This window comes from Oncorhynchus keta, chromosome 16, assembly GCF_023373465.1.
Source record: "Oncorhynchus keta strain PuntledgeMale-10-30-2019 chromosome 16, Oket_V2, whole genome shotgun sequence".
Classification (NCBI taxonomy): Eukaryota; Metazoa; Chordata; class Actinopteri; order Salmoniformes; family Salmonidae; genus Oncorhynchus; species Oncorhynchus keta.
The window spans coordinates 10,166,263-10,181,948 of NC_068436.1; the positions used below are offsets into that span (position 1 = coordinate 10,166,263).

Sequence of the window (15,686 nt, forward strand, 5' to 3'; positions counted from 1 at the left end):
ATGCATCCTGTTTGCAGCAAGGCAAACAATGTGGCAAAGAAATTAACTTCATGTCCTGAATACAAAGTGTTATGTTTGGGGAAAATCCAACATTACACATCACTGTTCAAGCATGGTGGTGGCTGCATCATGTTATGGGTATTCTTGTCATCAGCAAGGACTAGGGAGTATTTTTTTTTGGTTAAACAGAAACAGAATTCAGCTAAGCACAGGCAAAATCCTAGAGGAACACCCAGTTCAGTCTGCTTTCAAACATACACTGGGAGACAAATTCACCTTTCAGCAGGACAATTACTTCAAACACAAGGCCAAATCTACACTGGAGTTGCTTACCAAGACAACATTGAATGTTCCTGAGTGGCTTAGTTACAGTTTTGACTTAAATCGTCTTGAGAATCTATGGGAAGACTTAAATGGCTGTCTAACAATGATCAACAACCAATTTGACAGAGATTGAAGAATTTTAAAAAGAATAATGGGCCAATATTGTACAGTTCAGGTATGACTCACATCTTTAATCACTGACAAAGGTGTTTTTAACTCAGGGGGGTGACAACTTATCTAATCAAGATATAGATTATTGTTACATTTTTCATTAATTTCTCTTTTTTTGTGTGATTTAGACAAAAAAAATACAATTTAAATCCATGTTAATCTCACTCTAACACAACAAAATGTGGGGAAAGTAAAACGGTATGAATACTTCCTGAAGACACTGTAGATGTAGTCGTTGCAGCAGCAGATAAATATTTGGATGTGAGAGATTTTAGTGCAAAATATCTACAGGAACGGCCTGGTGTAGGATCGAGGGATGGGGTGGTGGGTTTTTGGGATTGGCGTATAAGTGCAGGATTAGATGGTGGTTCAATTTTCCCCTTCTCCCTTTTTTTGCAAAAGTCTGAATCTAGCAGATAGATTCTCATGCCACATTTGATGTAAGACGAGATGAGACAGGATGTCAAATGGTGCCAGAGAGGATGGTGCGTTACCTCCACCAACAGCATGGGTGGTGAAATCTTTGTGAAACGCAGAGTAGGTGAACGGATCTCCTCATGTGGTTCCCACCGTGAAGCATGGAGGAGGAGGTGTGATGGTGCTTTGCTGTTGACACGGTCTGTAATCTATTTAGAATTCAAGGCACACTTAACCAGCGTGGCTACCACAGCATTCTGCAGCGATACGCCATCCCATCTGGTTTAAACTTAGTGGGACTATCTTTTGTTTTTCAACAGGACAATGACCCAACACACCTCCAGGCTGTGTAAGGGCTATTTGACCAAGAATGAGAGTGATAGAGTGCTGCATCAGATGACCTGGCCTCCACAATAACCCAACCTCAACCCAATTGAGATGGTTTGGGATGAGTTGGACCCCAGAGTGAAGGAAAAGCAGTGCTCAGCATATATGGGAACTCCTTCAAGACTGTTGGAAAAGCATTCCTCATGAAGCTGGTTGAGCGAATGCCAAGAGTGTGCAAAGCTGTCATCGAGGCAAAGGGTGGCTACTTTGAAAAATCTCAAATCTAAAATATATTTAGATTTGTTCAACACTTTTTTGGTTACTACATGATTCTGTGTGTTATTTCATAGTTTTGATGTCTTCACTATTATTCTACAATGTAGAAAATAGTTTAAAAAAAATAAAAAACTTAAATGAGTAGGTGTGTCCAAACTTTTGACTGGTTCTGTATATATACCACTATTCCCAACACACCTTCCCACTACTTTGGCCTCAATCTATCCTACACCAGGCCGTAGTCCTATCTCTCAAAACCCACTGTAGTTCTTATGCACTAAAATCTCTGATACCCCAAAATATCTCTGCTGCTGCTACTACCAATTCAATCTTCTGGGATTTCATTTCCATCTGTGCGGTACAATTAATGACCATAGCAATAAACACCAAGAAGCCAACCTTACTAAAGCACAAACTGGGATCCTCTCAGGCTCCCTCACTCTTAGCCCTCCATCCTCTACTTTCCTCACTGCCTCAGCATGACACTTTCTGCACTGCTGTCACCCTGGCAACCTCAACTTGTCTCACTCGCACAGGACATTTATGATCCCCAGCAACATGGCCATCCCCACAATTGACACACTCTACTTTTTCCAATTAAACTACACACTCTTTTGTCCCATCCCCTCCTGCACACCTCGGAATCTCCTTACTACATACTGCTGCAACATGACCATAAACTTGACACGTGAAACACGGTACTGGGTTCGTAACAAATTCTCTCATGGGATTACTTATATACCCTAGCATGACTATCTGGAAAACACACATAATCTAAACTCTGAACAACAGACAGGGTCTCCTCAGTCTCGCGCTCACCACCGGGTCTGCGCACCACCAAACGACATGCATCACAGACAACAGGGATCCCCGACTTCGGTTGATCCACCTTAACACTCAACCCCACCCCAGTTATCACTCCTTTCAATGGCGCTGTGTTCCGGAGACTAAAGCAACACTCCATCACTCTCCTTCCTGGCTCCGCCTCCCCTCCCTCCACAGAAAACTCAAACATATGGCAGCAGACACACAAGGTCTGCCATGAGAGGTGACTGTATAGTTGCTTTAAGGAAAAGCACATTGAGTCAATCTGCTTTCTCTGTGAGAGCTTCCCATGTTTGGAATACACTGCCATCAGACACACACAACTGCACCACCTGTCACACTTTCACACAAAAACATGAAGACATGGCTCAAGGCCAATCAGACTTGTGAACATAATCCCTAGTTGTTTATTGCCGTTTTCCATGTTGTCTGTAGCTTGTGAGGAGTGAAAACACTTTGTTCTTGTGACCAATGTGTAATCCGCTCTCCGACCTGCGAAGGGCAGCAATACGCGACGCTGTCTAATCTTCCGGAAATTCACACAAAGAAGAAGTAAACGGAAGTGAGCAGTGACTGAGAACAAGTTCCACGTTAGCGTTTTTATTGTTATTTAGACGCGTATTAATAACACCCTGGAACTCAACATATGACTCCTTTAGCTGCACAGCATCACATACATGGTATTGTTTAATTCGTATTGGAGACAGGACTTGGTTGATATATGTTATCTAGGTGACGCTAGCTAGCTGCTAACAATGGCTGACTGTATGGTTTTTCACACTCAAATAGCCTCCGTCATGGAGGTGCTAGCAAATGCAGCCGTGGCAGAGATCTGTAAACTCGTAGACGACGACTATGCAGTGTTTCGTTTGGAAATAACTCAAAGCCAGAAAGAAAACAGGGGATTACGGAGGAAACTACAGCTGCTGGAATTGAAGGTGGCACGGGAACGCGCAGAGAGAACCAATAGGGTCAAGATCCTCGACCGATACGGAGCAGGAATGCCAAGAGGTACAATTGGGGGGGCTTTCGCCAGTTCCTGTCTGCACATGTTACCTAGAATTGGTCTCAGGGACAGATTTAGAATGATTAAAAAAACATTTTTTTTTATAGTTATATTCAATCCACCCTTCGGCACACCATATTTTTTTGTAAACAAATCCGTGCACCAAGATGCAATAACTTCTTTTGAAGTTAAAGCCCCATTATAATAAAGCCATAATATAATTTGCGGCGTGGCATAGGCTACAGTTGAGCAGAGGCATTTTTGGCATTTCCACACATGGGGAACTTTTTTTTGCCTTTTAAAAACTCATATCATGCCATTATACCTCATTTACATTAAATAATACATTTGCTAAAGCTGAGATAAATCTGGTCTTGAATTCAAACCAAAAAATTGCCCAGTCTCACCTAATGATGAAGCCATAGGTTACTACTCACAGTAATGGTCGATGCGCTCCTCTTGGCAATAGCCTATCTCAAGATGATCTACTTTGAAAAACAGTGCTGCTGTTCACGAAAAAATGGGAGTTGTTGAGGGGAATTTTTTTTAATATTGGTTCCACAGTAGTAGGTGTTTGCTTTCCATGTTTTTTAACCCACAATTGTTTTTTGAAATTAGCAAAAGGCCAAAAGACAACCTCAACCAACCATAGAAATATAATCAAATGGCAGGCCAAATCTATGACAACTGTTCCCCACCCTTTTTAATACACTTTAGGTTGGTGTTTCCTTTGTTTTGGCACCTGTAGGTGCTTGTGATCAAATTTTATCCACCATTATTTTTTAGAAACTATTGAGCCTCTATAGCTAAATTATGCCCTGTTGTATTCTGAAAATTGCCTCCTGTGGTTGGATGAAAAATAAATACTTTGCCTCCCAGTCTGTCTGATAATTAGCAGAGCAGTTACAGGTCTGATAATTAGCTCTCTACACTCATTGCGAGTGGGCTCCTGAATCCTCCTGTAGTTGGCGGTTGCAGTAAAACATTATTTAAAAATATATATAATATATACTACATATCTAATACTGTATAATATATATACTGTATATATATTTTTTACATTTAAAAATGTTTTTGCTGCCTGTTGGTCCTCCACGGGTCTGGGCCCAGGGGCTTCATCCTCGATAAGCCCCTGCATTAATCCGTCCATGATTGGGCTTGGTAAGTTTTTGGATAGTATGCAATAATTCCCCTGATTACTTAGCCATCTTGCACAAAGACACTATCCTATTCTAACTAGATTCTTGATTTACTGAATTTCCTATTATTTATTAATTTTAAAAAATTATGCAAGGAACATAATCAATCAATCTATAAATCGTATATCAAGAAGTCATCCTGGACAATTCTAGACGGTGTCAAAACTGTCAATATTGTACAATATAGCGTTCAGCATTGACAGTACCTAACCTAACCACCTCTTTTCCCTCAATCACTCTCTTAGGTGAAGGACATTTTACTGGAGGCTACAGGAGCTTTGTGAATCCAGTGGGACACCATACATGGAGAGATGACCAACCAATCACTGTTGATGAGGGGAGTGGAACCTCAACCCAGCACGTTATCATGATGGAGGTTAGTGTAATAGTATTACATCAGAATTACAGTGCATCAAATGTGGCCAGTTAATTTCAGAAAGGCTCCCCTCAGCTATTTACTTGCTTACATATAAATCCTTATTTATCTGCCATATGGGAGCTTGTGAGACTTCACTATGACATTATCCAATTCCAGTCATGTATCGGTAATAACCTCCGCTCTTCATGTGGCAGTCTGCAGAGGCTGCAGGTCCTGGTGTCAAGCAGGGTCGGACTGAAGAAGAGGACCCACAACACAGCAGAGACATCCAGACTGGAGTGACTGGAGCACCCCCTGTAGCCACGGAGGACCCCACCCCCGTCGCTCGACGAAGCATCACGGAGGTCAGTGGAACACTGAACGCCGTCCTCAAGTCAGAGACAGAGACTTTAACTGTAACACACAGGCTCTTACATACAGCAACTGACCACAGATCAGACCCAGACAGACTGGGGCTTGGGACACCGGCCTGTCCTCCTGCTCCTGACTCAGAGTCCTTACCGGTATTTCACCAGAGCCAGATGATGGTTAATTCCTGTGGTGATGGTGACACGTTAGACACTAGTGGTGATGATCCGTCTTGTTCTTACACTACAGAGATGGACCCTGGCAACATATCCTTGGGTTTAGAGACACAGACTGATCTGTCTAGAGGGGACTGGAACCGGTACAGTAGTAGTGTATACTCTGAAGGGTGCATAGATAAGAAAGGGGAGGTTATAGTGGTAGATGAGGTGACTGTGAAAGTGGAGGGCGATGCTCCTCCCACATGGAATGCAGATAGTCACCTAGGAGACAGACACTCACAGGGCAGAGATGTCTTACATTACAGAGAAAGCTTAGAGACAAATACAAACATTGTCACCCACTCCCCTTTACACGAGTTCAGGGATCGCGACCCAGTGTCCACGACGATTGCACCTTCTGAATCACTCGGCTACGTCCTTTTCGATCAGGTATTGAACTCAAACGACCAAAGAGCCAAGGCTTGGGGAGGGGGAGCAACATCAGGCAATAGTAAAGAGAAACGGTTCCTCCTCTGCATGTTCTGTAACAAAGGCTTCAGCAGCCCCCAGAAGGTGGAGATCCACCAGAGGGTCCACACAGGGGAGAAACCCTACAGCTGTACCCAGTGTCATATGCGCTTTGCCCAGTCTGGCAGCCTGAAGAGGCACCAGATGGTCCACACAGGGGAGAAACCCTACAGCTGCCCCCAGTGTGAGAAGAGGTTCTCCCGCCAGGAACAGCTGAAGATGCACCTGAAGGTCCACATGGTATAGAGGCTGTTTGCCTGTACTCACTGATGGAAGAGATTCTCAGAGAGGAGCTACCTCAGGACACCAGCAGAAAAACCATTCCACTATAAAGTTGAAAGTAATAATTTCACTCAAGAGCTTCTGATGTATAGATCAATCCTTGCATTAAAAGACAAAAATTAATTTTCATTGTTGTCAGCAGAAAACATCCACAGATGCATTTGGAATAATGAGATTAAGACTAACAGTGTTGAACATTCCTGAGTAGAATATTGCATCCAGACATTGTGTCATATATAAACCTAAAAATCTGTTACATATTGTGTTTGTACTGTGTAGGCTATATGATGTTCACAAATGGCTGTTTCATTACTTCCGTTCAACTACTCAATTTTTTCCCCAAGGCACTTTTAATGAGGAAATTAATGCAGTTTATAGAGTTAATACAGATTTTTAGTTGAGATTAGTGATGGGTGCATTTTCATGTTCCAGCATGACAATGCCCCTGTGCTCAAAGCGAGGTCCATACAGAAATGGTTTGTCAAGATCAATGTGGAAGAACTCACTAATTCTCTTGTGGCTATATGGAAGCAAGTCCCTGCTGAAATGTTCCAACATCTAGTAGAAAGCCTTCCCAGAAGACTGGAGGCTGTTATAGCAGCAAAGGGGGGACCAACTCCATGTTAATGCCCATGATTTTTGAATGAGATGTTCGACAAGCAGGTGCCACATACTTTTGGTCATGTGGTGTATTTAAGGAGAGCAAATCGATATACAATCCCGAAGTCAGCTTACTGTCAACAGTAGAACAAAGCTTAAAACAATGTTTGAGTGAAAATTAATGGTGAATTTGCTTCCGGATACGGTAGACTCCTCCTCCTCACCACTATATTGAGATCAGCAGTGTGGGTGAATTTAGCACGTATTGATGCTTTAATGAGACATCAGCTGGCGATATTCTAGTGCCATCGATGGTTGCAATAGGCCATTTGATTATATTCCAATAGGCTACATTATGTAGCCTACACGTTAGCCTATCCATTATCACATCATGAAAGGTGATTGTGGAAGGAAAAGGAGGACCGATTCTCATCGATGATTGTGGACTCACCAACAAACTAACATGCAGGAAAGACAGGAGGACAAAATCTATTCCCCCTCAGAGACTGAAAATATTTGGCATGGGTCCTCAGATCCTCATTCTCAGCTGCACCATCGAGAGCATCCTAAAAGGTATCACTTCCTGGTATGGCAACTCCCTGTATATAGCCCTTCCTGCCATCCAGGACCTTGGCGGTTATTTACTGTTCCGCTACCGCATGGCTTTCTATTTATTTGTTATTCTTATCTCTTACTTTTCTAGGGCTATTTTCATCTATGTAAGTCACCTTAACCAACAATGAGACCGTTTGACACATTGAAGTAAGCATTTCATTTTTTGTTATTCTTATCTCTTACTTTTTTAGTTTTCTACTCCAACAATGTTGTTTCATTTTAACGCGTTGTATTTGTAACAAATAAGATTTGATTTTGTTTGTGTCCCTGGCTGAGATGAGCTGATTTGGGCCACTAGTTGATTGACAGAAACTTGAACGATAAACTTTCCTCCAGTGTGGATGCTGACCCACGTTTTATAGTTGGGCTATGTATAATTTGTCAAATTAGTCTTTGGTGTGGGTAATATTTAATTTGGTAAATCTGTCGATGTTTATGCATTTGAGCCTATCCAAAGACGATTTAGATTAGCTGAGACACTTCTCTGATGTGTAAATTATCAGACTATTCGTTTTACTTCTTGAAAACCATTGAAATAAATGTAACTCGTGAGGCTTGGAGCGGGAGTGTGCTGTTTTAGACCACTGCGCTACAGCAGGTCACAATGCTCTAGTAAGCATTAAGAATGCTATGGATACTCAATCCCCAGTAGGTGCAGTCCTCCATAGGATTGAATGGAATTCTACTGTATTTCAATAAAGGACAAAATTACATGTATTGAATTTTTTTGTTGTTGTAGTAGGGACAGTAACTTTAGTGATCTCAAAGTATACTTTAAGGAAAATGTTTTTACATATTTTATTTAGCTCACATAATTTATTATATTATGCATTAATATATTTGTAATAGAATAAATGTGGAAAAACCCCAAATGAATGCATTTACATAGCTTACAAAATATGTTTTACAATGGTGAGGGAGTTCCAAGATGGAGGCACAGTGGCTCCTAACAGTCATGTAGTGTATGTATAAATCATTGGATCGCACTGAGGTAATCAATGATGTATTCTGCCTATTGCTTGCCTTCAACATAAAAAAAAAATCCTTGACGAACAAACCATCTACACTGTACTTGTCCTTTTATTATAATCCATATAAGAATTCACAAGACCAGCTATCGCCTGCACGTAGCTTAAGGTACGATACGGCATTGTATATACAAACGGATTCCAGCTGCCCCCGGCTATCTAAATATTTATTCAGATATTCAAATCCTCCTGGTGCAGGATTGATTTCCTCCTGCGACAAAATGTTTTTTTTTTTTGGTACTTTTTAGCCCTTTTTCTTCCCAATTTCGTGATATCTAATTGGTAATTAGTCTTGTCCCATCGCTGCAACTCCTGTACAGACTCAGGAGAGGCCAAGGTCGAGAGCCATACCTCCTCCAAAACACGTCCCTGCCAAGCCACACTGCTTCTTGACACACTGCTCGCTTAACCCGGAAGCCAGCCTCACCAATGTGTCAGAGGAAACACTGTGCACGCGCCCGGCCCACCACAGGAGTCTCTAGAGGGCGATGGGACAAGGACATCCCTGTCGGCCAAACCCTCCCCTAACCCGGACGATGCTGGGCCAATTGTGCGTCAGGATCTGTAGTGACGACTCAAGCACTGCAGTGCCTTAGCCCGCTGCGCTGCGCCACTCGGGAGGCCCCAAGATCTGACATCTGTAGTGTCACAGTCCGTTTCAACGAAGGGCAAGTGGTGCTCCCAGTTCAGGAGACCACCATGTTCAACGGGTGAAATTGTATAGGAGCTGTCCATGGTAGGTTGGGGAGAAATATTTTTTTTAATCAAGGGAGGGGGGAAAAAAGTAATTTAATTCAAGGAATCGATCAGTGTCTACAACCGGAGCACGCTACTTAGACCGCTGTGCTACAGCAGGTCACAATGCTCTAACAAGCACTAAGAATGCTATGAATACTGATAAGACATAAGCACATCGTTTTCAATTAATTCGTTTTAAACCTTCCGTAAAATTGTGTTGGAGCTGTCCATGGTGGGTTGGGAAGAAATATACAGTACCAGTCCAAAGTTTGGACACGCCTACTCATTCAAGAGTTTCTTTATTTTTAACTATTTTCTACATTGTAGAATAATAGTGAAGACGTCAAAACTATGAAATAACACATGGAATCATGTAGTAACCAAAAAAATGTTAAACAAATCAATATATTTTAGATTCTTCAAAGTAGCCACCCTTTGCCTTGATGACAGCTTTGTTGCACAACCTGTGGTTTGAATTAAAGAGGGCAGTCCAAGTGCAAACAAAGGATAATAGTTAGCCCTCCGTGCAACCATTGATTGACACTTGCAACGTCTGAGCAGGGGAACGTGACCATGATTTGGTTAGCTGATACATCAAATGCCTAGCCAGGTGTTGTAAGGTGTCAGCAACCTATGAGCAGAGAACGCACCCATTGAGATACATAGATTGCTGTCATAACTTTTCCATAGACTGGTTTCCTTGCCCTTGTAAGCAATGTTTTTAATATTGTAAATTGGGAGAAATATCCCTTTAAACCTAATCTCTGACCTGACCCATCACCTTATGTATTACTGCCCCATAGTGGCAAGAAGTGACAAAAAACACAACTATACAACACATAAATAGCTGTTAGCCTCCCACGCACAGGTTACTTTCTGTCGCTAGAACTAAAACTGAAACTTAATTATGTAAAAAACAGTAAATCAGACCTTAAAAACAATTTCAAATAATCTTAATGAACAGAAATAAAAAGTAATATAAAAGCACAACTATAACATTGGTAGGAAGACAATGTTATTTCTTTAATGGGATTAATTTAAGATGCTCTTTCGAGTGGTAGGGTTTCAGACGTTTTTGTAAGCTGAGCAGGGACTCAGGTGGAAGCTGGTACCACCATTGGGGTGTCAGGACAGAGAAGAGCGTTGACTGGGCTGAGCGGGATCTGATCCCCCATTGTGGTGGGACGGCCAAGAGACCAGTGGCAGAACTTCAGTGCTCAGGTGGGGTGTAGGGTTTGAGCATGGCCTGAAGGTAGGGAGGGGCAGTTCCCCTTGCTGCTCTGTAGGCAAGCACCATGGTCTTGTAGTGGATGGGAGCTTTGACTGGAAGCCAGTGGAGGATGCTGAGGAGCGGGTTGACATGGGGGTCGTTCCACTTCAAAAGCACAAGAAAGAGGATTGACACCCACCATCTCAGGATTGTTCTAAAATCGTTTCTGTTAGAAACAGATATTAGCATTCCTGCAACATTATTTTGTTGAAATACAATTAGATCTATGAGAAATTCAACTAATTGATTGCACCCAAATTGGCCATTTTAATTTATAGGATTCATATATTTAATAAATATAGTACTTAACATCTGATTCAGAACAAACTTTTTTCTAACAATGAGTTAGACATGAGGAATCCAAAGAAATTGTCTAAAACCACCCACGGACCCCCCACACCAATCCCACCCCAACAACGAGTATATAGTATCAGTTCTCTGTCTGACAAATTGTATGGTGCTGCGGCTCTGAGTATTGTTTCATTGTCCTATGTAATTTCAGTGAATTTGGTTGGTTTTGTTTCCCCTTGTTCAGAGAAATTAGTCATCGAAGTTGTTAGGTTTTTGTCCCATCCTACATCCTGATATTACCAGGTTCTGACCTCCTAAATGGTGCTGTTCCTGCTTTTATGTGAAAAGGTGTTAAAGGGATTGTTCACCTAAATGACAAAATCAATCATTTTAAATTAATATTAGTTTTCCTTACCCTTTAAGCAGCATATGGACAAGGTATGAAAGCAACCCACATGCTTTGGTTTTGTTGGCCACTGTTTCAAATGCAAGTCTGTGGTACCTATATTAGCATTTTCCCGCTTCATTTCCAAATAATCATGAAGTATACAAAAATGGATTGTATAACTCGGAGGTTAACGTTACTTATTGAGGATTTGGATATGAAGCACAAAATGCTAATCTAGTAAGCATTGACTTGCATTGAATTTGTGCCACAAATGGTAAAACGTAATCATTTAAAACAGTTCATCCCCAGAATCTTTTTATTTGTCTATTTTCAACGTATAAAGCTAACAACATGAACAACTTCATAGTTAAGAACACTATAACTATATGGAAGAAAATTAAACGTAATCTACAAGAACCAATATCACTCACTAACACAACCCTATGGAACAATCCTTGGATAGCTTTTCATAATTCATAGATAAATTGGACCACATGGAAAACAAAAGGTATAGAAACCGTACATGACTTGGTAACAGGAAATAAATGTCCATGACAGAATTAAAAAGATGGACTGAACAAAAGTTACAATGTCACAATTTTGATTTTGAAATCTTTTGGACATCAGAGCAACCTTGAGGGAATTATTTGAGTCAGAAGAGGATGTTCACATGATAGGGAAGAGAAACAAAACCTTTCAGAAACTATATCCATCTGAAAATCTCTTATATAAACTATTGGAACAAAGACTAAAAATAACTGTTGGCATAAGATGGAGGGAAAGTTGCAGCATAACTAATGAAATTACAGTTAATGAAAATATATGCTTAATATAGTATAAACTAATGTATAGAATTGATTATACAAGAGACAAAATTCACATTCTAAAGAACAACAGCAGAGTCATGTCTTAAGTATAAAACAAATAATCACTCAATCCAAGCTTTCTGGGAATGCTATAATGTCCAAAAGTTGTGGGGGCTGAGCTAGAAAGTTGGCTGTCTGCATATTTCAATTCATGGCATATGGGGGTGTAGTGAGATGCCCAACGGGCTAGGTGATTGTCAACGCATCTTGAAAAAACGTATAACAAAAACATTGATTTCTATCCGCCATCATTAACACAATGGAACATTTTAATGATGTATTATTGAAATAGCATGGGCGAATGAGAAAAACAAATTGATACAATTCAAGGCCAAGTGACAAACAATAATGCAGGCACTTGGGATGGGGGTGTGAGCATGCGGATCTGGGCACATGAAAATGTAGTTATTGTTTGTAAGTTGTTCTTATGTATATGGAGTGATTTATTTGTATTTATAAAAAATCTTATACTGCTCAAAAAAATAAAGGGAACACTAAAATAACACATCCTAGATCTGAATGAATGAAATATTCTTATTAAATACATTTTTCTTTACATAGTTTGTGTGATTTTGTTGTCAGCACATTCAACTATCAATGGAAATCAAATTTATCAACCCATGGAGGTCTGGATTTGGAGTCACACTCAAAATTAAAGTGGAAAACCACACTACAGGCTGATCCAACTTTGATGTAATGTCCTTAAAACAAGTCAAAATGAGGCTCAGTAGTGTGTGTGGTCTCCACCTGCCTGTATGACCTCCCTACAATGCCTGGGCATGCTCCTGATGAGGTGGCGGATGGTCTCCTGAGGGATCTCCTCCCAGACCTGGACTAAAGCATCCGCAAACTCCTGGACAGTCTGTGGTGCAACGTGGCATTAGTGGATGGAGTGAGACATGATGTCCCAGATGTGCTCAATTGGATTCAGGTCTGGGGAATGGGCGGGCCAGTCCATAGCATCAATGCCTTCCTCTTGCAGGAACTGCTGACACACTCCAGCCACATGAGGTCTAGCATTGTCTTGCATTAGGAGGAACCCAGGGCCAATCGCACCAGCATATGGTCTCACAAGGGGTCTGAGGATCTCATCTCGGTACCTAATGGCAGTCAGGCGAGCACATGGAGGGCTGTGTGGCTTTGGAGCAGTGGCTTCTTCCTTGCTGAGCGGCCTTTCAGGTTATGTCGATATAGGACTCGTTTTACTGTGGATATAGATACTTTTGTACCTGTTTCCTCCAGCATCTTCACAAGGTCCTTTGCTGTTGTTCTGGGATTGATTTGCACTTTTCGCACCACAGTACGTTCATTTCTAGTAGACAGAACACGTCTCCTTCCTGAGCGGTATGACAGATGCGTGGTCCCATGGTGTTTATACCTGCGTACTATTGTTTGTACAGATGAACGTGGTACCTTCAGGTGTTTGGATATTGCCCCCAAGGATGAACCAGACTTGTAGAGGTCTACAATTTTTTTTCTGAGGTCTTGGCTGATTTCTTGGAATTGATTTTCTGGAATTTTCCAAGTTGTTTAAAGGCACAGTCAACTTAGTGTATGTACATTATTTCTGACCCACTGGACTTGTGTTACAGTGAGTTATAAGTGAAATAATCTGTCTGTAAACAATTGTTGGAAAAATGACTAGTCATGCACAAAGTAGATGTCCTAACCGACTTGCCAAACCTATAGTTTAACAAGACATTTGTGGAGTGATTGAAAAACAAGTTTTAATGACTCCAACCTAAGTGAATATTAACTTCCGACTTCAACTGTACATGTGTATGTGTGGTTTTGATATGGTGTATTACACACAAACACCTAATGTACACGTCAATGACTTGACTTATCATAGCTGACTGGTATTTACCAACAACATCATATTTATGTTCACCATGATGGGTTTAACAACAATGAAGTCATTCTGTGACTACAGTATAGGACTCAAATGTAGTGGGGATGGGTAAACACTCCATGTTGAAAGTGTGTTTATTATCTGTGTGTACGTACCTGAGGGAGTTTGTCTGTGTAATCTGTATCACTTTTCTCTTCCAGGATGAGGAGGATCCAGAGGTGCTGCTGGTGAAGGAGGAGGGGTGTGAGGAGGGTCTGGGGAACCCTGAGAGAACCATGGTCATGGAGGACAACCAGACAAAAACTCCTCCAGAACCCACAGAGGAACCAACTGAAGAGCACAGGACCACATACAGTCTCACTGAGGTGAGCCCACTATAAACTACTGTCTGAATGGTATTAGGTTGGGCCGTATTCCACTAAGCTTCTCAACGTAGAAAATTGGTCGTAAGTGCTGAGAATAGAGAGATTTTACTCCTACTCTAATGGGTCAAAATAAAAGCTATGCATGAAGTCTCTGCAGTCCTAAATCACACCTAGTTGACAGATATTTAGGACACCTCATGAGCTGTCCTAACCAGTTAAGAGTTACCAGCAGGTGTATTGATAATAGTAAAATATAACATCCCTAAATGGCAAAAAAGACAGTAAAAAAAGAAGTCCTAAAAATAAGGTTTGAAGTGTCTGTCCTATATCTAGGAGATGTAAGAAAGCTCAGGAGATATATATACATACATGCATGCATACAATTATAACAAGTTCAAACAGGTGCCATTAATACAGGTAACAAGTGGAGGACAGAGGAGCCTCTTAAAGAAGAAGTTACCGGTCTGTGAGAGCGAGAAATCTTGCTTGTTTGTAGGTGACCAAATACTTATTTTCCACCATAATTTGCAAATAAATTCATTAAAAATCCTTCAATGTGATTTTCTGGATTTTCTTTTTCTCATTTTGTGTGTCATAGTTGAAGTGTACCTATGATGAAAATTACAGGCCTCATCTTTTTAAGTGGGAGAACTTACACAATTGGTGGCTGACTAAATACTTTTTTGCCCCACTGTATGTATGTATGTATGTATGTATGTATGTATGTATGTATGTATGTATGTATGTATGTATGTATGTATGTATGTATGTATGTATTTGACACATATTTGACCCCATATTTTTGTTGGCACAACACTACCTCCATACTTCCATTAATTTATATATATTACCTTAAAACCAGTCCTGCGACAAGCGCATGCAGTGGATTGAGACACTGATATCTCTAGTTTAAATTGATGGAATTTGATGGGGATTTTTATATTTTATTCATTAGAATAACTCTCGACAGTATTTTAAGACCCCGATTGAGTCCCTACATTTTTTTCAAATATTTTTTTGCGGGCATATTAAAGGGGGGTTGGTCTGCGGTTGCCCATCCCTTCTCTAGGGGGTGATAAAACGCCAAAAATAACATTGGAGGTTAATCATAAAACCCAATCTTTCCCCATTAATTTCACCCATAACAATGGCTAAACGAACCAAAGCTAACTAATTTCTGTTTTTTAGGATTACAAACTGGTGAGCTCTATAGAGTTCAAAACTGGCGATACCTCATCGCGATTGGTTATTCCACATAATTTGCAACGTTTCCGATGAGCGTCATCACTATCTTTCCTTTGCGTAATCTCTATTGGACAGACTGAGTAAACATAAATGGTACCGTAGACCAGTTTTTATATTGCAGATTGTGGGTTCTATCAACGTAAGTGTCTGCGTCATTCCCAATCCCCCATATATTTATTTGACCCCAA

The 15,686-nt window shown here is 40.9% G+C and overlaps 1 protein-coding gene across 3 annotated transcripts in view; it reads left to right on the forward strand.

Moving 5' to 3' along the window:
- Positions 1 to 15,686, forward strand: part of LOC118395576 (zinc finger protein 62-like) — a 40,636-nt gene that overhangs the window by 4,945 nt on the left and 20,005 nt on the right. Inside the window, exons 1-4 of one of the 3 annotated variants that reach the window (XM_052465123.1) lie at positions 2,827 to 3,351; positions 4,791 to 4,921; positions 5,119 to 5,268; positions 14,089 to 14,253. In XM_052465123.1, coding sequence (XP_052321083.1) covers positions 3,096 to 3,351; positions 4,791 to 4,921; positions 5,119 to 5,268; positions 14,089 to 14,253 — 702 coding nt within the window. In that variant the 5' untranslated portion in view covers positions 2,827 to 3,095. Of the gene's footprint in view, positions 1 to 2,825; positions 3,352 to 4,790; positions 4,922 to 5,118; positions 7,236 to 14,088; positions 14,254 to 15,686 lie in introns of those variants that run through there. The other 2 variants (XM_052465124.1, XM_035789418.2) reach the window with 2 other exon arrangements.